This window comes from Chenopodium album, chromosome 22, assembly GCF_948465745.1.
Source record: "Chenopodium album chromosome 22, dcCheAlbu1.1, whole genome shotgun sequence".
Taxonomy (NCBI): domain Eukaryota; kingdom Viridiplantae; phylum Streptophyta; class Magnoliopsida; order Caryophyllales; family Amaranthaceae; genus Chenopodium; species Chenopodium album.
The window spans coordinates 38,643,349-38,665,655 of NC_137855.1; the positions used below are offsets into that span (position 1 = coordinate 38,643,349).

At 31.5% G+C, this 22,307-nt stretch overlaps 2 protein-coding genes across 2 annotated transcripts; both read right to left on the reverse strand.

The window, feature by feature from the left end:
• Nucleotides 1–4,148: 4,148 nt before the first annotated feature.
• LOC145604380 (subtilisin-like protease SBT5.4) lies at nt 4,149–9,251 on the reverse strand. Its single transcript, XM_081660292.1, has 9 exons — nt 9,136–9,251; nt 8,962–9,032; nt 8,654–8,828; nt 7,336–7,894; nt 6,787–6,887; nt 6,422–6,676; nt 5,529–5,643; nt 4,951–5,137; nt 4,149–4,714 (listed from the first exon to the last, which is right to left on the reverse strand). The coding sequence occupies exons 1-9, from the start codon at nt 9,249–9,251 to the stop codon at nt 4,149–4,151; spliced, it is 2,145 nt and encodes a 714-aa protein (XP_081516418.1).
• A 3,449-nt stretch (nt 9,252–12,700) lies between these two features.
• Nucleotides 12,701–21,197, reverse strand: LOC145604381 (subtilisin-like protease SBT5.4). The gene is made up of 11 exons (XM_081660293.1): nt 21,135–21,197; nt 18,970–19,076; nt 18,442–18,539; nt 18,008–18,181; nt 17,533–17,641; nt 16,366–16,930; nt 15,173–15,288; nt 14,817–15,071; nt 13,865–13,979; nt 13,371–13,557; nt 12,701–13,245 (listed from the first exon to the last, which is right to left on the reverse strand). Exons 1-11 carry the CDS (start codon nt 21,195–21,197, stop codon nt 12,701–12,703), a joined length of 2,334 nt encoding a protein of 777 aa, XP_081516419.1.
• Between the last annotated feature and the right edge of the window lie 1,110 nt (nt 21,198–22,307).

Here is a 22,307-nt window from a genome sequence, read left to right on the forward strand (position 1 = left end):
CATCTAATAAAGGTTTCTCAAGTGTTTGTTTAGCTTAGGTGAAATTGATCTTGGAGATGGAAGAAGTAGCTGATGCTAGGAAGCCTTGAAGAAGTTTTTTATTCAGAAAGTTATTCAATAAGAAGAAGAGTTCCCTCACAGGAGCTAAGTTCCCTAACAGGAACGTTCCCTAACAGGAACCTGAAGATGAAGGACTAAGTTCTTTGGAGGAACTTAGTAAAACGTGGAGCCCAAGTAGTCCAACCAGATCAAGAGCGCAGCACAGCAATAGTTTAGTTAAGATTTTATCTTCTAGATTTATTGTTAAATATGTTAAGTAGGATATGCATGGAATTTATTAGAAGCGTGACAAGATAGCTTGGCAAATTAATTAAATCTGGAAAATATAAAAAGATAGAATTCGAAAAAGATTTTTAACTTAAAAGCTAATTTCCTAAAATCTGTTTGTTAAAAAGATATTATGCTTTTTAACTAAATATTTCTATCTTATTTTCTGAAAAGATTTTCTTCACATAGATTTACTTAAAATCGTGTTTTAAGATAAGTTAAGTTTAACTTATTTATCTTTTTGAAAACCTACTTTCTATACGAGTCTTGCTTGTATAAATAGTAGAGGTTGAAATGGGTTTAGGTTTTTGTGAGTTTGATGCGTGAAGAATTACAGAGCTTAAATTGTGTAAGTTTGCCAAGCTTATAAACTTGTCATATTAGTTTCGGGTTTCATGCATAGCTTGCCTATCATATACTAGGTGTTTATTATTTGTATTTGGTTTGGGTTAATTGGGTAGTGAGTAATTTGTTAATCTTGTTTATTGTGTTAGCTTCTAGTGAGAAGGGGAAGATTTGTACTTGGGGAGTACGAGTGAGTCTAAGTGTGGGACTTAGACAGGGTAGAACAGGGTGCTGTTCTGTAGAGAGTTCTTTTAGGAACTTGAGAGTATAGTCTTTATTATAGTAGGTTGTAACTTGGTGTTTGCCCTATTATAGTGAAGTGATTTGTGTTTGAAATCCCTAAGGTAGGGTCGAGGTTTTACTTCTAGTTGGGCACTAGAAGGTTTCCTCGTAAAATACTGTGTGCTTTACAAGTTCCTATTTCATTCTGTTTTGTTATGTTTTATAATTCGAAAAAATAGTCATTAGGAACTTATCTACAATTCACCCCCCCTCTTGTAGAGTTCGTCTCAACTAACACACGGGATCGACAACCCGGCTTTGATCAGCATCCCTGAAATAGCAAAACCCTTCAATGCTATCTTCTCTGGAATGTCGAAAGAGAAATGGATTGAAGAGTTCTGTTCGTTTATGCGAGAAGTAGTCACTATGCAAGACGAACTCAAGGGTCTTAAGGAGCGCCTTTGTAGCATCGACTTGAGCAATCCTAGTACTTTGTTGAATGATAACAAACCCAAAGATATAATCACATTACTAACTCTTTGGTATTGGTTAGCAGCTTGGTCTTCCCTCGAACAACCGAAAGATCATTTTGCTAAAGATGAGTTCATTCGGGCTATTGAGGCTCAGAGCAAAGCGTTGGGATTCCTTATGGTTAAAAACACCCCAATTATTGACCCTATTGAGCAACAAGAACTCCAAATTCTCCTTTCCAAGCTACTTCAAATGTTGAAAGTGGACTATCAACTTTGGATGAATTCCTTGAATCACTTAATTGATACATTGGTAAGTTCCTAATCAAATAAGTTCATGTATACTTTATATGTTATGAAACACATGGATTTACGATACAGTCATCATGTAGTACCTATATAATGCTCACTTCGTCTCACAATAGCTGATACGTTGAACTTATTTTTTTTTTTTAAATTATATACTAATTTAAACTAGAGTTTTTCATTAACATAATAACGACATGTTTTATCATAATATAAATTGTTAGATAGGTTTTGATATAAAGTTTCATAATATAATGGATTTTCTTATATTTAACTTTTATTAATATTTACTTATATAATAATAAGGTCTAACTATTAGTGCATTGACATGTGATTAATATAAACTTTGTTTGTGTCAGTTTATTTTGAGACTGAGAGAGTAACATACTTCCTCTATGACTCTATGTCTAGATAATTAAATGCATTTGTTTAATAGAACACTTGTACCTTATTTACATACAAATAACTTTGACTGATTAATAATATTACAACCTCTGTTCACTTTTAACTGCAACAATTTACTCAAAAACTAAAAACAGATAGTATTACATTGTACATAGTAAAATGATATGGTTTATCTTTAGGCTGGATTTGTTATCTTGTTTATAACAGAATAAGACATGGTTGTTTGTTTATTGTTTGGGGGCTGAGTTTGATCACTATATATGAAAATGACTTCGAATTGAACACGATATATATATACATATATATAATTGTTTTATGATTTACAGACATTGCAGCCAACTAAAGCAGCAGAAGCATCTGAACCTATTGTGACTTTACCGACATATTTGAAACCATTTAATAGCACATACAACAACACACCGTATATAAGTTTCATTTCGAAAGTGGGAAAAGAAGTAGCTGAAGGCATCGTAACGACTGTGATCCAGGAAGGTATTAAGTTAGTTTCCGAAAATAGGGAAGTAATTTTGGAGAAACTAAAGGAAATGGGTCATGATGTGGCAGATTTAGCCGAAAAAGAGTTTAATAATGTTATTAAAGAAATAGAAGGTCTAGTGGATGTAACAAAGAGGGGAATGGCAGAACTAGGTACTGGTATAGAGGAAGCAGTGAAAAATGCCGTGGGCGAATTGGAATGTTTCGGAGGAAAGGTATGGGATGAATTGAAAGATGCTACTAAAAAGGTTGAAGACGCATTCAATGATGCTACTGAAACAGTTGGCAACGCACTCAAACAGGGAGTTAAAGAAGTGGAAGATTTTGGTGGTCAAGTGTGGAAAGGACTGGGAAGCTTATTTGGGTTCTGAGGTACAGCATCATCCTAAAACCTTTCGTATACACCTGAGTGTACATAGAAGTACATGCACCTAAGGGTGGTTTTTTTATTCATTTTCTAACTTTAAAATGAGCGGGAAAAAAAATCAAATGATAAGAAAATACCCATTAATTTTGTGTACATTGTATCCGGGTGTATATAAAAATGGTGGGAGATGAAAGTTTGGGCATGATGGTATCAATGGCAATTATTATGGACGAATGTTAAAAAAAAAAAAAATATGGACTACGGGCATTAAGATAGGTTTTTTTGTCACTTTTTCCTTTCAAGGCCAAGAAAGTGACCTAAAATAAGGTAGCATTTATTCTTGAATTGTAATTTACTTGAGGGCATACTCTCATGCATGTTATAATTGTATTACTTGAATTAATAATATTTATCATATTTGGTTAAGAAAAACTTTTTTATTTCAAGTTCAAATATTAAATTGTTGAATGTGGATTTCCTCTTTATAAGACAATAATGTGTGTATATCAAAACTCTACACTCATTAATGTGCGTATATCAAAACTCTACACTCATTACCATCACTTTCATTGCTCTACACACTTCATAATTCTCATGAAATGCTATGACAAAACGAAAAATACTTGGGAAAAAAATTGGTGAAGTAGTACAATGTTATATAATATAATTTACCTTTATTTGTTGGTGCTCTCTCTTCCAATTTTTTTTGGGTTTAACGAGCTAAACTAAAATCATTGTGTTATGGTGTAAACTAAATAAAAAATGTCTCACGATTACATCTTAAATTAAAATATTTTCTACTCATTAATTAGTTATTATACCTCCACCACATCTATACTAATACCAGAAAGTATCATCATAGGTTTTTTTTTAACCCTAACTCTATATGATTATGATTTTTTTCATCCCAAATTTTTAAAAAGCTTTCAAATATTTATCATGCAATTCCTTGACACATCATAAATGTAATATTTCCTCATCAAACAAACAGTTAAGAAAAGTAACAAACCAGGTTATTGCCTGGAATAATATACACTACTTAATTACTTCTTATTAAAATTTAAGTGACTTTCTTATATAAGGGAAATTAATTCCATAGATTAAAACCCTAGAAAACTTCTTCTAAGAATGAAAACATAATACACTGCACATACTAAATTCGTTCCTCTTATACAACATAGGGAATGAAAAATAAAAAAATAAAAAAATTGCTAATAACTATGTTCAGATTTTTTTGGCCTCTGGATTACAATAGGACTTCTTACAACATGTTTAGCGTCAGACCAAACCAAACTTCCATATATATGATCTTTAGGAAGACTCTTAGGATCAGCCGTGAAGGTAAGTTTAAACTTCAACTCTTGATTCTTCGTAGAGAACACCAAAGTCTTAGGCTCCACGACGATTGACACCCCAGGTGGTGCTTCAATTTTTGCAGTGTAGGTACCTGGTTGCCCAACATTTTTCAACTTCCGAGTAGCAATTGCATTGCCGGAAAAGTCCAGAATAGTTATGGAAGGATAATTAAAATCCAAGATATTAAAGGAGGGTGGGCATTTATAAGACGGGTCATTTGTATACACCTTCATGGTTGTGCTCTTCTGATTAGTACTTGAACAAATGTAGTTAAGATAATCATTTAGGGTCAAGTCATAGACCAAGCCAGGATCCATTGCTTTGTTGGGTGTTACGTGACCCGACCCGTATGCAAATGGTGTTGCCTCACTTACCAAATCTTCATCACGTATTGGCATCCCTTTATTGTCTAGGGGGCTTGCTGCATTGTTAATAATTATGGACTAATTAAATAAAATACTGATTAAATTTAGGGATTAAATTACACGTACATGATCCGATCCTATTCGTGTTAATGGATTTTTTTTATAAAATATTCTTTTATTGCAAATAATAAAAAATGAAGTAGTTTAAAAAGATTTATCTTCTAAAACTGTACTAGTATATTGTTGTATATTGTTATAAATTAAGCGTATTAAATAGGGGTAGTGGAAGTACCAGTAGTCATGATTGCGGATTTTATAGCTGCAATACTCCAATCTGGGTGTAGCTTTTTGACAAGAGCTGCTAAGCCAGCGACATGAGGAGTTGACATTGATGTTCCATATATTATGACAAATGGCATTTTTGCAATAGCTGGTGGATAAGCAGCGAGAATATCGACCCCCGGAGCTGTAACATCAGGCTGTGTCATAGATAAATATGAGAACATTAGTCATTAGATGATGAGGATTAATATTACGGCGTATTATAGTAAAGTTATATATGCATTTGTTGTTTCAATTAGATAACTCGTTTTGACTTTCAACATTATTAACAAATTCTACTTTGATTTAGTTTTTTGAATTATAAATAAGAAAAAAAAAACAGTCAAGTGAAATTTTGTTGGAATCCTCTTCATAAATATATTCAAAATATCAACTTTTTGTAATTTTTACTTATTGAAAATTAGATATATTTACGGTTAAAACTATGCATTGACAAATAAGATAAAAGAAACGTATCATCTAATTTGGAATTGAGGAACCAAGTATGAAATAACAAGGATTATGAAGATTATATAGATAGTGAAAAACCTTTAAAATGCCTTTGGTAATATTACTTGGACCCCTAGCCGAGAATGAAGCCATGACGGGAGATGGCTTTACTCCAATTGTTGTTGTTCCTTCGCTCATTGACGCTGTTGGAGACCTGTCGCATATGACAGGTAGAGTTGTATTGAATTGGTAAAGTCGTTGTTTTTATTTAAAGTATTTACATTAAGGCAATTGTATTTGGAGCAATTAAAAATCAAATCAAATTAAAAGATATCATTTTGACTTCATTGACTACGGATATAATATCATGTTAAGCCTATTCTCTCCCCCTTATCCAAGTAACATTTGTATTTTGTAAATAAAAAATAAAAAAAATAAAGGTTCTCCACCATATATATATATGAATTATAATAAGTGAAAATAAAATGAGTTTAGAAAAATGAGTTTATTTTAACAAAAATAAATTCAATTCGATAAAAATAAGTTTTAATTAATAGAAATTTGTAACTTTAAAGAACAAATATAATAACAAATTAGTAAAAAAAGTTTTAATAAGAGTAATTTAAGTTCAAAATACATAATACCTAAAGTTAATAAGAAAACTAATTTCATAATTTCAATAAACATATTGTTTTGTTGATGATTAGTTTTATATTTTTTTTACAAAAAATAATTAACTTCAATAAAAACTAGAAAAACTAGCAAAAATAATTTCAGTTCGACAAAAATCAAGTGAAGATGATTGAAGACAAGGTAGTAACTATGAGCTGAAAAAATTGAACTTTTTAGAAAATATGTACTGATATTCTCTTTCTATATTTAAATAATTTTTTTTCCTAGACATACCTAATATCATTAGTAAATTAGGACTCTACCCTTAGCTTATTGTAATCCAATATATATTGATCAAATAAAAGCATAAATATACTTACCTAGTAAAATTGATATAAGATAAAAGCGTTACTCCATCATTATAGCTAATGGTCACGGTGGCGATTGAATGAGGTTGGCTAGCTCCAAATCCCTTGCCTTTATCATTTACTAGGACAAGTCCAACAGCTCCTGCTCTTTGAGCTTCCGTGCTTCTTAAACTGTCCATATTTCCGGCTTCGTTGTATGAATTTTGACATACTACGATCTTTCCCTTCACCTTCGCTGCATCTAAGGCTCCAACATGACATGCCGTTCTAAAGATAGATACATTATTAAGGATATCAATTAAAATCAATGCTTATGTTTTAATTTGCTTGCTTATTTACCAAGCTATAAGATTAAGCTTTTTAGTTTTGTAACTCACGCATCTTTGATATTAGCCATAACACTGCGAGCCTCTGCACCACTGATCAAAGGATAGGATTTTTTAGGGTCATTTGTCTTTGAATCCATAAAGCGTACTCCCTGTAATCATTCAAAACGAACATTAGTAGCTATACTATTCACTAGATTCATATGCACACGATGCACGCTTTAAATTTCTAATTTTACATACACTAGCCACTTTATTAGGTTTCTATAAGCACACAATACATGTGTTTAGAAAACTAAACTTAGACTAAATATTTTTTAAATTCACGCTTACCAATGTCGTACAACTTTTCTTTTATAAAATAGTTTCTAACAATTTTTTTTATAAGGTAGTTTATCATAAATACCGAATTGTATAATTAAGGTAGCGTGTCATAAAAAAAATTGCAAAGTTATATACACCAGTGACTTTAATTAGATTTCTACATGCACATGATACATGCTTTAGAGATTTCTAAATTATTATGCATTTGTTCAACTAATTAAACCTAACTTGTTATATTAAAAAAAACATATGAATCATCAGTTAACGAATACGTACCTTGATCTTCTGATTGTTACCGAGTTTGACAAAGGCCAAAAACTCTCTATCCATAGTACTAGCAGCGACAGTAATCAACCAAGGGGCTACATTTTGAACAGATCCAGATTCAGGTCCATTATTTCCAGCACTAGCCACCGTGACGATTCCTTTCTTCATAGCATGGAAGGCAGGAACAGCAATAGCATTGCTAACAAAATAATCATCATCATTATCCTGACTCATCGATACATTAATGACATCTACATCGTCGTCAATGGCAGACTCAAAAGCAGCTAGTAAATCCATTGAGTTGCCTTGGAATGGAAAAGTTTCAGTAGCATGCCAAGCGTTTTTGTACGCAACTACCCGTGCCCTTGGTGCCACGCCTTTCGCAGTCCCATTTGCGAATCCGTTGCAGCTTGCTCCAGGGACAATATTACCTCCGGCTGTTGATAGAGTGTGTGTGCCATGCCCTTCGTTGTGATCTCGAGGACTTAATGTGTCATTGAAGATATATTTATTTAACTTCCCTTGTTCCATAATTCCTTTGTAAAAATATCTTGCTCCTATAAGCTTCCTATAATTAATTTCCCATTAGTTAGTTTACATCTAAGAAAAATAGTCCCTTTGTTCATGAGATTCTTCTTATTTGCCTTTTGTGAGTGCAATTAGTTATCAAAAGGTTATTTTGGAGACATAAAAATTCCTTTTATTTGTTGCAACTAAAAAGAAACAAATTGAAAGTATTATTTGTTATTGTTATTAACTAAATAATTAATTATTATCAATGATGAATAAGTTTCAGATCAGTTTAGTTTAGATCGATTCAATTTAGTTCAACACAGTTCTGCTCAAAAGAACACGATCTTATATATTAACAAGCTGAAATAATAACGTGTACTGTTTAACTAATAATGACTATAAAGAGTATATTGACAACCTGTTGCACTTGAATGTTGGATCATTTTCATTTGCACACGCCCCTTTGAATTTTTTCTAAACAGGGCCAAAGCCTTGATCTGAAAAGCTTTGGCTCTCTGGCCACGCACCTGTCACACATTATTATTGAGTTTAACTATTCTGAGATAATCAAAAGGTTATTTTATTTTTGAAAGACTGGATATAGGTGGTATTATTTATGATAGTTTCTCCATTAGATGTTTGTAAATAATGAATTGTAGTAAAGGTGCCATCATATACAAATTAAACCAAACGTTTAGTATTAAGAAGTATTGAAGGTAACCTAGTATACTTTAAGTTGCTAATAATTAAAGAACGACCTTGTATTAGTTATTAAGTAAATAGAGAAATTTGCTTAAGAGAAGAAAACTTATACTTGCCGGAATCCAAGTTTGCTATAATCATGCCATCTCCGAAGCTTGCTTTCACCCAAATGGACTCATCAGTTTTGTAGTTGTTATGTTGATTTGGAAATCCTAAGAAATCCACTGATCGAGTTGTTAACAACTTTAATGGCCTGCTTTCCATTATTGATGCAACACTAGGGTGCTCTGAAATAAAACAATAAGAAAAGATACAATTAGGGTGAAGTGGACACTACATAAGTTCAAATAATACATTATTAGACAAAATAGATGAGACAAACATATATTTCAATTACTTGTATATATTTCTATGTCTTACTTGCGAGTTCGTTGGCCTCCTCTTCATGAAGGTTTGCAGCAAAGGCATTGAATATTTTATTATATGAATTTCTGAAGGGTTGAAATCACTATTTAATTTAAGAATAAAAAAATTTGGCAAAATATATAAGGATTTTATATAAAAAAAAAAAAAGGAATAATGTTGATGATATACCTTGCGAATACAGATGAAATCAATTCATGATGTGAGTTCGTAATAGTCTCTGGGCTCGCTGATAAATAAGGTTCCTCATGGTGAGATCCCAAATGGACAACGTAGTGCTGCGGCATTAATGAAAAATATGACATGCATTAGGTTTTTCAAATACATATGTATTTGATTATGTAAAATTAAACAACCCTAGTGTATTATTCCATAGTAAATTTGTTGTCAATTTTCCTAGCTACTCGTATTTAGTACTTATGTGTTTTTCAATTAAACATCATTGAAAATGCGAGTTTGAAGAGATAATGTAACGTATCATTAAATATTGTACTAGTGTTCTTGTTTCCGTCGTTTATTATGTACACAATTTTTACCATCAAGATTTTTCCGTATCATTAAATATTGTACTAGTGTTCTTATTTCCGTCGTTTGTTATGTACACAATTTTTACATCAAGATTTTTCTCTGTAAGTTTTTTTTTTTTTTGTTTTTTAAATTTCATTATAAGATTACAGTTGTTTAGCCTAGTGATTGGAGCCCTTGGAGGCGAGAGTAATTTAATATGTATTGTATTGTTTATATATGTGACTGTTTCAAACTTTTTTTAAAATTTCAAAGAGAAAAAAATTAAGGGCTTGTTTGGCATTGTTTCCACTTTTTTATTGTCAGTTTTCAAAATTATCATGCATGAGTTTAATAAATTTGACTAATTTTTTTATTCATTATATGACATATATCATATGATTTTGAAAACCAAAAAACAGAAAACCACAGTGATGTCAAACGTTCCTCTTCGTTTGGCATCAATGTGGTTTTCTGTTTTTTTATTTTTTTTTTCTTTTTAAAATCCAGTGATATATGTTATATAATGAATTAAAAATTAATCAAACATATTAAAATCATGATAATTTTGAAAATTGACAACAGAAAAGTGGAAACATCTTTTTCTTGTTTCATGTTTTTAGTTTTTTGTTTTCAAAAAAACTGGAAACTAAAAACAAAAAATAATGCCAAACATAACAAATTTATTTTCATTTTATGATAATTTTGTTTCCATTTACATTCTCATAAGTCCCACTTATGTGACCTATACCATTTTTTTTCAAAAGAGAGGAGCATAAGCCACAGGCAGTTGCTAGCTATTATAAGTATCTAAGACTCTAAGAAAGAGTATTAAATATAAAGAAAAATAAACCATGTATTATTGGATCTTATATTTCTCATTCAATCCAAACAACAACATAATAAATAAGAAACGAAAGGAGTACTAAATTAAAATAGCTTTCGAAAAAATGAAGGACAAAGCAATTAAAAGTCTTGCCTTAGGGGCAGCAAAGGTAGGAACTTGCCACAATGACAAAAGAAAAATTGAAAGGACGAAATCATGTAAATGCATTGAAATTTGCATTTTTGATAGAGTATGAAAATCTTTTTCTTCTTCTAGTTTTCTCCTTCCTTTTGTACTAGATTAAATTTGAGAATGCATGGAATTAATTTGTTGTTTTATCTTTGAAACTCAAATTTGTTTTGTTGGTTGATTAACAAAAATATTCACAATAATTTACTTTGCCTTAATTACATAATGTTTATTAGATGGTTGATTAATTAGCAAATTTAATATAAATTCTTACAAGTGGGTGATTCTTATACTGCAAAAACATTTAAGCCTATTCTTCATTTTATTATTTATTTATTTTTTAAATTAAAACAATTTTCCTAACATAGTTACATATTTAGTTGGTATAAAATAAATGTGAATGTTATTTATTGTTATAAATGGCTATAGAGCTAGCTATATATAGAGTTTATTATTGTATGTCAAATACAATCTGATAGATGTCTAATTACTCAATAATCTCTACATTTCATGAGCTAGTTTTATTGGGGAATATCATTAATATAACTAGTCTTTTGCCCTGTTTGATGCACGAGTTATTTCTCATAGATAATTTTTCTCGAGGTGTGTTTTTTTAGAAAATGAAACACCTCCTTTTTTTTAATTGACAAAATAAAACACCTCATTTTGTTACTTAAATTATACTATTTATGGAATGTGTAGAGTCTTTAACCATTTGACAAATAATCTATACTTAAGTTAATGAGAATGTAAAGGTTATAATCAACTTTACTGTAGATTTTAATATAAATATTATATAAAAAAAAGTAAAAAAAAGTTAAATGATGAGTGTGACATAATGTGGTTTGTGTGATGGTTTGTGGTACTTTGTATTATATACTTCATCGATTGTTTAAAAAATAAATAATTACTTCATCAGTTTTTAAATACTTGCAACACAGTCTTGTGAGTTGTGACATGCACTTTGAGGTTGAGATTATATAATGTAAGTGCCTAAATTAATCAAATTGATTTTTACACATGATATCTAACCCTTTTCTAATCCTAGTGTTGAAATAGTTTGAAAAAATTCATTCATTTACTTTCACTAATCGCTGCCTAATACTGCGTGTCAAAGGCAGTTGCAAGTAAAAAACCGGAGGAAATTCTAAGTAGTACGTAAAGATATATATTTCATCATTTATGTCATCCACTAAAGAATTTCAATAAACAATAGATCGGGCCCGCACTAAGAAGGGTTTGATTAGGATTGAAGTTACAAACGTACATGAAGCATGTGTTTGCATTTATAGTTTTATACACCATCAAAGCGTTTCCATGCATACAAAATTTATTCAACCAAATTTGTAAGTAAATGTACATTGTATATTGAAACGTTTGGGGGCATATATGTGACTGGATGTGCTATATAAAAGGAAGCTTCAATTCGAATTTTAGAAACATGAAAGCTTATAAATTTCAACCAAGATATTACTCAACCAATATCATTCTTCAAAAATTGGATCATGGGATTCATGGCTCGCAGAATCATTCAACATTTTTTGGTTTTGTCACTCCTTATCACTCTTTTTCTAAGTGAAACCACAATGTGTACTCCCATTCGTACTCGTGTTGCTCCTCCTACTACTATTATCAGTAATCGTACTATAAATATCAGGCATCAATATGATGCTCAGCTCATCAGATTCAAAGAGGAGACTAGCCGATGGGATTTGCCATGGTGGGTAATACGAAAAGCTTTTACTTGGTGGAGGCCTGAAAACTAGTTGAAGTTGCATAAATACAACGTATAATCTTAATTGATTATTTAGTGATCTTATTCATGTATTAGTACATGATCGAATATTGTTCTTCAATATGAATGTGAAAAAGAAAATAAATACTAATCTATTATATATTAGTTCTATGATTGAAGTAATATATGAAATGTACAACTTAGCTGTTTGAACTTACATATACTTTTGTATCAACATGTAAACTGAACTTTAAATTTCATATGAATACATGATGTCTTTGTCTTTAATTTAAGCCCTAGCTACCAAACACAGCTTGCGTTGACTAAGAACAATTGGACTAATGCAATTTAACTCATAGTCCAATAACTAGTAATTAGTGTTCCTAATAAGCAATGAAAGTAAGACAAAAAATTAATAGTGTACATGCTACAATAACTTATACTCCGTAAAACAAAAATTGGCCTGATAACATTCTTTAGCTTTATTTGGCCTTGATCACAATAGGGCTTCTTACATCATGTTTAGCGTCAGACCAAACCAAACTTCCGAATATGTAATCTTTAGGAAGATGTTTAACATCCGCCGTAAAGATAAGCTTAAACTTTCTCTTTTGATTCTTCTTGGAGAACACCAATTTTTTAGGCTCTACGACGATTGACACCCCGGGTGGTGCATATATTCGTGGCCGGTAGGTACCTGGTTTTCCAACATTTTTCAACTTTCGAGTAGCAATGGCATGGCCAGAAAAGTCGTGAATAGTTATGGACGGATAATTGAAATCCAAGATATTAAAGGAGGCCGGACATTTATAAGAATGGTGGGTAATATATGCATTCATCATGGTTGTACTGTTATGAGAACGCGAGCAAATGAAGTTAAGGTAATCATATTGATTCATGTCATAAACCAACCCAGGATCCATTGCTTTGTTGGGTGTCATGTGACCCGACCCGTATGCAAAAGGTGTTGCCTCTGTTACCTTATCATGATCACGTATTGGCATCCCCTTACTGTCTAGGGGACTTGCTGCATTATTAACAGTCGTGGAATTAGTTAATTGATTACACAACTTACTTGATTAAAATTGGGGTTAACAAACATCATCTCATTAATCTTCATAATCAATTCAAATAAGAGCTGCAATTGTGTACCTGTTGTCATAATTGCTGATTTGATAGCTGCAGTACTCCAATTAGGGTGTAACTTTTTAATAAAAGCTGCAATGCCAGTGACATGAGGAGCTGACATTGATGTTCCGGATCTCATGATGTATGGAGCATTCGCAATATTCGGAGGAGAAGCACCCAGAATATCTACACCGGGAGCTGTAATATCAGGCTGTGTGCATGGACAAACGTGATAAGATAAATGACACTTGTGTGCAGTTAATCACACCATGTGGCCGCTTGTAAAAGAAAAAAGTAGGTCCTATAACACTGACCAAGTAACCTCTATAATAATGACTGAGTAACTCATATAACACTCATGAAATAACCCCTTTAAAACTAAACGAGTAACCCTTATAACACTTAACGAAGTACCCTCATGATGGTTGACCACACTATGTGGCCAGTCACATATGAGAATTTGTGATGCACATTTGTTAAATAACTTTTAATTAGCATGACGGGTGTTAGTAAGAAACCTTTAAAATTCCTGGGGTAATGCTGTCTGGACCTCGTGACGAGAATGAACCCATGACTGGTGAAGGCTTTACTCCAATTGTAGTCCTTTCGTCGGTAATTGTTGCAGTTGGAGAGCTGTTGCATATGATATAGTTTTAGTGAATTGTTAAAATTGATTATTCAATCACCGTGTTATTGTGGAGGAGACACGATTTTGTGTCTACACAGTTAGTTACCCTTCATGTTCTTTACATAATTTCTTTGAGCAATTGAATATATGTATAGTGGAACAATCAGTATAATTGATTGTCCAAATAACTTATGTAAAGAACATTGCATGAGGGTAACCAGTTCAAATAAGATACTAGTACAAGAATAAGCCATAAGTGCACGTACGTAAGCACGCATATATCAGGATAGTATTTATGAATGAATTGAACTAATAAAATCCTAATTAATCTATTTAACCTCTAAATTCTCTTTTTAAAAGGACATTTTGTGAAAAATCACCTTATAATGCACTTTTTTTGCGAGAAACTACCTAATTAAAAAAAACGTGGTAAGAAACTACATTATAAAAGGGTAAATGTTGTAAGAGACTATCTTTGGTCGAAAAGTCATCGTTGACTTTTTATTTTCCGGCATTGACCATGTCATGTGCCAATTAAGAATAAAGGAGGAATATGGTGAATTTAAAGTCACATGATTGGCACATGATGTGTTCAACGCCGGAAAATGAAAGTCAAAGGTGACTTTCCCACCAATGGTATGTTTCTTACAACATTTACCTTTTTATAAGATAGTTTCTTATAACATTTTTTTTATTAGGTAGTTTCTCGCAAAAAAAAAAAGTGTTTTATAAGGTAGTTTTTCACAAAAATGACTTTTTAAAATGATTGATGGCGAGCTTAGAATTAAGAACTATATTATGAAACAAAAATGGTAATATATACGAAATTAAATTATTCTTGCCTTGTAGAGTTGATGTAAGAAAAAAGTGCTTCGCCGTCCAGGTAGCTAATGTGCACCGTGGAAACCGAATAAGGGTTACTAGGGCTAATTACCGTGGTATTTTCATCTACTAAGATAAGCCCAATAGCTCCTGCATTTTTAGCTTCAATGCTTCGTACACTTTCAAGTTCGTATGTTTCATTGTGCGAGTTAAGACAAACTACCATCTTTCCCTTCACCTTCGCTGCGTCTAGAGTTCCTTGTTGACACACCAAACTAGATCAATTGTAAACGTCACACACAAATGAACAGTACTCAACAATATTGTAAATATGAAATGTATCAAAGCTTTTAAAAAAATCATTAAATTAACTCACGCGTTAATGTAATTAGCAGTAGGAATACGAGCCTCCGCGCCAATAATTATAGGATAGAATTTATTAGGGTCATTTGTTTTCTCATCCAAATATCGGCGAACCCTGCATTTGTTCAACTAAATTTTAATTTCAATATAATGTATGCAATATAATTAAAAGAATCACATATATTTGTGTAATTGTATTTATCAGAATAATAACTAGTTTAAAGTTAATTGTTGCCTCGCCTATATAAAGTTGTCATGTTTTAACTTTTTTGTATGCGAGACATTCACCATTTAAGTAGGAAATAGTAGAGTATTAATAGGAATGTTATCATAAAAAAAAATTTGTTCTAGTCGTCACATGTATGTAATAATATCAATGTCCAGTGGTTAATTGAACACTGATGCACGTGCATATCACCGTCCCAAAAAAAAAAACAATTTAAATTTCAAGATTTTTAAAGTTTTTATAAAAAATCAATCAAAGAGATCTATTATTATAGATAACTGATCTCTTAGATGCCAGCACTTTTTTTTTAACTAAAAGAGATCGGTTGTGTTTAACAACCAGTCTTCAAGGCCATCTCAAAAATTCTGAATCCGCCACTATCAATGTCTATAATTCAAACAACACTTATATGGAAAAATTAAGGAAAATTTGACAATTACCACCTTCTGTTATGTCCATTTTAGCAATTACCACCTTCTATTTTTTTTTTTTGAAAATTGCCACCTTCTATTTTCAAAAACATCAAAAGTTACCACATTTTTGCCCCCAACTACCACGTGACGTCATTTTGAGCTCATTCTTTCCCTTTTCTCCCTATTTCCCTCACATTTCTCATTCCTAACTCGATTCTCATCCCCCCTTTCACTTTTATTTCCCCCAAACAATCAAAAACACTTCAATTCACTCCTCCAAATCAAAATTGACGAACAATTATTGGTGATTTGGGGGAAAAAAGTGAAAGGGGAGATGAGAATCCAAATAGGAATGAGAAATGTGAGGGAAATAGGGAGGGAAGGGAAAGAATGGGCCCAAAATGACGTCACGTGGTAGTTGGGGGGGCAAGAAGGTGGTGACTTTTGATGTTTTTGAAAATAGAAGGTGGTAATTTTCAAAAAAAAAATAGAAGGTGGTAATTGCTAAAATGGACATAACAGAAGGTGGTAATTGTCAAATTTTCCAAAAATTAATGATTAACAAACCTTGATCTTTTGATGGTTACCGAGTACGACAAAAGCCGAAAATTCTCTATCAATAGTACTAGCAGCAACAGTTAACATCCACGGAGCTGAATTATAAATACTCCCAGGTGTAGGTCCATCATTTCCACCACTAGCAATAGTAAGGATGCCATTCTTCATAGCATGGAATGAAGAAATAGCAACAGGATCATTATCAAAATACTTGTTCTTATCTTTAACAAATATTCCCTCTGATAAATTGATTAAGTCTACGCCATCATCGATGGCAGCTTCAAAAGCAGCCACAAAATCCATTGCATTCCCTGCAATTGGAAAACTAGCTGAAGGAGGCCAAACATTCTTGTAGGAAGCCAGACGTGCTCTCGGCGCCACGCCTTTCGCAGTCCCGTTTGCTAATCCATCCCAGCTAACTCCGGGGACAATATTTCCTCCGGAAGTAGATAGGGTGTGAGTGCCATGCCCTACTTTAATATCTCCAGGAGTCAACTTATAGTTGAAGGTATAGTTTGCTAACCTACCTTCTTCCTTAATCCCTTTGTAAAAATATCTAGCTCCTACAATCTTCCTGTAAATAGTTAATTTGTTACTTTAAATATAATTACATGCAATAATACTCATGCATGGTGATCTAGAGAACAAAAATCTAATCTAATTATCACAATATGGAGTATTACGGGCCTATTCACATTTACTAAACTAAACTGAACTTATTGAAGCTGAACTGAACTGAACTGAATTGAATTGAGCTGAAATGAATATTTTATGAACGAAGGAAATTAGGAGCTGAACTGAACTGAACTGATTGGAGCTGAACTGAATTGAAATGAACTGATTGGAGCTGAACTGAATTGAACTGAACTGAAATTAATAAGTAAATATGAACAGGCCCTATATAGTCTATGTTCATCCCAATATAATTGAGACTTATTGCTCCTTATTGGGCTAACTTATTAAAACTTATTGCTCCTTAGTGAAACTTATTGGACCTTATTAGACCTTATTATTAAACTTGATTAGAATTTATGGAACTTATTAAAACTTATTAAACTTATTAGACCTATTAAATTTATTTGATTTTATTGTAATTTATTTGAACTGATATGAACTTATTTTTTATAAGGTGAAGAGAACAAGCTCTAAATGGTATATATCGATCGATAACCATACTTGTTGCACTTGAATGTTGGATCATATTCATTTTCACATTTTCCTTTGAATTTTTTGGAAACTGGGCCAAAGCCTTCATCTGAAAAACTCTGACTCTCTAGCCACACACCTGTCACACATTAATATACATAAATAAAGTTAGTGAGACTATATTAGAACTTCTATTAAATAATACTCCTTTTATTTGACTTGTTATACAAGTAATATTTTAAAAATTCATTTTTGACTAACATTATGCTCTATTCACTTCACCTTATTTAAATTATATGCGGTTTAAATGATTTAGGTTCAATAAAAATAGCAAAAAAAGAATCATTTAAGTAAAAATAAGATTTAATTAATAATATTAAAGTGCAAACAAAGCAGGCTCGTCTCTTGGGCGGTTTTTCTCACCCACAGAACAGGGCCCCCAAAATTTTAGGGCGCAAAAGATAATAAATTCACTGAGTAACTCAAAAAAAAAAAAAAAACTTACCGGAATCTATGTGTCCTATAATTGTGTCTTCTCCGAAGCTTGCTTTCTTCCATATGGACTCATCAATGGTATAGTCATCTGTATGTTGATTTGGAAATCCAATGAAATCCACCGATCGAGTTGTAAACAAATTTACTGGCTTGCTTTCAATTAAGGATGCTACGCTAGGATGTTCTGCATTTGAAAAAATTAAAAATAGATTAAAGGATAAACGATTAATTAGTCCTTCTTACATTTTATTTTTTGAGACAAAGGACAGGTTTCTCTCTTAAAATACACAATCAATATAATATCATTTGTGAAAAATATACTAGTAAATCATGTAAGCTTGCATTGTTTTAAGAGAATGGATCTCTCTAGTATATGTAAAATTAAATAAAAGCATGAAAATTAAGATAAATCAATGAATAATATATCTTGATTTTATGTCTTACTTGCGAGTTCGTTGGCCTCCTCTTCATGCAGGTTTGCAGCAAAGGCATTAAATATTTTATTATATGAATATACGATCCTTTCTGAAGGTTTTAAATCACTGTGCAATTCAAGCATATATTCATCATCAAATGAAAAGAATGAAAATGATGTTCTAAAATTAAACAAATAAAAATGAGTGATTTATTTATGTGATTCTACTCCCTCCGTCCCAAAAAGAACGACCCATTTGGGTTGATTATGTGGGTATTAAGGAAGTTAAGTAAAACGAAGTAAAAGTATATTGGAAAGATAAATTTACATAGAGTTTGTAAAAAAATAGAGAGAGAAAGTAATAAAATAACATGGAAAATCAAATTTTTATATGGGGAAGCTAATTTTGCATAAATATTGTAGCAAATTGGTGGGTGATTTAATGCAAATGGGTCATTCTTTTTGGGACAAAGTTTTGGTCAAATGGGTCGTTCTTTTTGGGACGGAGGGAGTAGCTATTTTCATATATTTGAAGGAAATGAAAACATTAGATGTACCTCATTAACACAGAAGAAATCAATTCATGATGTGAGTTTGTAACATTATCGGGATTAGCCGATAAACGAGGTTCTGCATGGTGAGATGCCAAATAGATAATGTAGTGCTGCATTTCCATGAGAACAATTAATGACGCTAATTATATTATTCATTCTACGCTTAAGTTGATCAGCAATTAACTTACATTTTACAAATAGCATGAGTAACTTTTCTTAAGAACTTGTTCTCTTTACTAGAATTGAAGTGCATGTATCACGTATGATTTATATATAATATATTGACTGAATTTTACAATATTGTATGAGGCGAAACATTATCAAGTGATCGAGGTCTAGTATATTTGTCTCAATTTATATTCTCTAAATATTTAATTACTATTACAATATTATATAACACAAAATTAAAGATATTTAGTATTGTAGAAATTAATACGCTGGCTTGATCTAATGATTCTTATCTAAGTATGTTCTAAGGGTGTTTCAAAAAAAAAAAAAGTATTTTCTAAGGGATGTGATCGGTTTGATTTAATATTAACAAGAATATAAGCAATATAATAAGTTTTTTTAAAAATAAAAAAAAATAAATAAGTTACATAGGAAAAAAAATAATAATAAAGTTCTTAGTATTTAGAGAGATCAAGAGAGTAACTTTTGTGATTGAAGTACCTTGATTTCTCCCTCAAACTTTAAATAAGAACATCAAAAAGAAACAGATAAAGTAATAAATTTATAATAAGGCAAATTTCTCATAAAGGAATTGAAGGATGAATCAGGTTGAAGACTTGCCTTAGGGGCAGCAAAGGTAGGTACTTGCCACAATGAAAAAAGAAGAATTGATAGGAAACAATATAAAAACGTTGAAATCTGCATTTTTAATTTGGGTATTTAATTAGCTCTTTCTTCTCATTTAGTCTCCTTCCTTTAGTTTTCGATCAAATTTGAGAATGAATGATATAAATTTATTAATTTCTCTTTAAAATTCGAATTTGTTTAGATGTTTAATTCACAAATTTAGTAAAATTTACATAACATTTAGATGGTTAATTAATTAGAAAAACTTAATAAATTATTACAAGTGGATGCTTCTTAATTAGACCGCAAAAACGTTTTCAACTTTTTTTTTTACTTTCTTTTTTTCTTAATCCAAATTAAATTCATAACCTAGTTTTATCTTCCATATTTAGTTAGTACTTATTTATTAATTATGTGACTATTATAAATTTCTATTAATTGCTTAGGAATAATATTTTATATTTAGGTTCGTGTTGGATGTTATTTTAGTAAAATTTACATAATATTTAGTATCTTATTTAGTCTTCAAAAAAAAAAGAGTAGTTTATTTAAATTTGTTTTTTCTCGGGACTTTGCAACAAAAATAATGAATGTTTCTCCTCAAAAATCTCTACGTTGCACACTTGTATGAGTCGTAAGGAGATCTAATTTATTGAAACTGTAATTATAAATCTATATTCATTAACTAATGCTAAAACTAAATGTTACTGACACCATCAACCCCTCTCCCTATTCTATGTGTCGCTTCCTCATTAAAAAAATGCCCCGTCAATTTAATGTACGATGTCATTATTGATTTATTATTTTAAAAAAAACAATTTATGGATAAGTTCAATCATTGTTTAACTGATTTTATGGATAATGTCAATCTTTGATTTCTTTAAAATACTCATTTGATTGTGGAATAAATAAATAAGATAAAGAAAAGAACAGGTAAAATTTTGTAGTCCCACTAAATGAAAAATATGGTCATGATTTTAGAAGTAACATATTGAGGCATCATCCGAGCCACACAATACACTAATAATTTATTAATTGAAAAAATAATCTATCTATATCAATAATACTAATCGTTATCACTTGTATTTGATTATAGTCCGCATCAAGCCACCCTAAACACTACTTCCTCATTGTTTCGCGGATACCCCTTTGTAGACAACTGAAATAAGGCAACAGATGGTGTTATATTAGTTCGCCAAGGTTTCCCACGGTAACAAAAGCTGGAATCCCCAAACTTACATAGGTTCTCCATCAACGAATATTTGTCGCATTATACTATACCACTACTTCGCCGAGTGAATCCCCGAACTACGAGTCCTGCAATAACAAAAAGTCATTACGAGAAAATATAGCTAAAAACACCCTAAACTAACATAAAGTATAACATCAACAGTGGGACGATTAGTCGAAGGCAAGGCGAACAATATCGACTTCATAGATTCGAGGTCGCGTCTGCATCGTTCCAAGCATATGGCCGGGTCAACATTCCCGGCCTCGAAGCTATGACACCGTCATATTTTCTGCCTTGCCCTAGGTGAGATTTTTGTGTGCATTCTTCCTAGCGTCTGGCAATGCACACATCCTACCTCAGGTCCAGAGAAGGAATCAACATTGAATAACTATATTATAGCTATTCAACATTGTATTGCCCACCTTCCCCTATAGAGCTTAATATTGTACCTCTTGTAAAATTTTAATGAACACCCAATTAACAATAACACAATAATGGGTCAAAACTTGTGAAGTGTGATAATAACACCCTCTTTTTTGGTGGAATCTAAAGACTGGGTATTAATCTACATTTTGACACTTTTATTTTTTCAAAAAATATTTTTTGTGGGCCCCAAAAAGGGTAAATATGGGAAAAAAGGCGGTAGTTGGCAAAAAAAATGAAAATTTGCTGAAACAGTCTAGAAGATGGGGAAAAGGTTGGGAATATGAGGGAAATGGGGTTTCAACACTTTTTACATCCCATATTTCCCTTATTGTGCTTTTTTTGAGGTTTGGGACCTAGACCAAGAATATAGTGATTGACCCCAAAATAGGGTGATTGGGGGACAGTTTGTGTTGTTGGTGATTGTTTACATGAAATAACATATGATACTTACATTACAAACATAAATAATTTGTTGAAATATATCAATCAACTCAACATAACACATCACACATCATATTAATCAACACACATGTGAATAGTAACAATGAATAGTCACTATTGTCAAATCAACATACATGTGAATAGTAATAATGAATAGTCACTATATTGTCAAATCAATATAATGTGTTCATTTCCATTACTATTGTCAAATCACATCACTATTATGGTTACATCACATCACTATTTTAATCGTATTACATCACTTATATAGCATAATTATACTTTTATGACATCATTGTTGTCAACTCAAGTCATATTATGACATCACATCATTAAAACTTATTTTCATAATATGACATCATTATAGTCAAATCACATCACTTAATACATATACTTTGTTAAAATCATTATAGTCAAGTCACATCACTTCAATATACTTACATGATAT

Excerpts from the sequence above, each read along its gene's own strand:
- LOC145604381 (XM_081660293.1), bottom strand. The coding sequence starts at position 21,197 with ATGAAGTCGATATTGTTCGCCTTGCCTTCGACTAATCGTCCCACTGTT. Across the intron at positions 17,642-18,007 it reads TATAGGACACATAGATTCCG|GTGTGTGGCTAGAGAGTCAG; the intron begins GTAAGTTTTTTT and ends AATGTGTGACAG. Across the intron at positions 16,931-17,532 it reads CCAACATTCAAGTGCAACAA|GAAGATTGTAGGAGCTAGAT; the intron begins GTATGGTTATCG and ends AACTATTTACAG.
- LOC145604380 (XM_081660292.1), bottom strand. The coding sequence starts at position 9,251 with ATGCCGCAGCACTACGTTGTCCATTTGGGATCTCACCATGAGGAACCT. Across the intron at positions 7,895-8,653 it reads GCAAACTTGGATTCCGGCAA|GAAGCTTATAGGAGCAAGAT; the intron begins GTATAAGTTTTC and ends AATTAATTATAG. Across the intron at positions 5,138-5,528 it reads TTACCAAAGGCATTTTAAAG|CCTGATGTTACAGCTCCGGG; the intron begins GTTTTTCACTAT and ends TCTATGACACAG.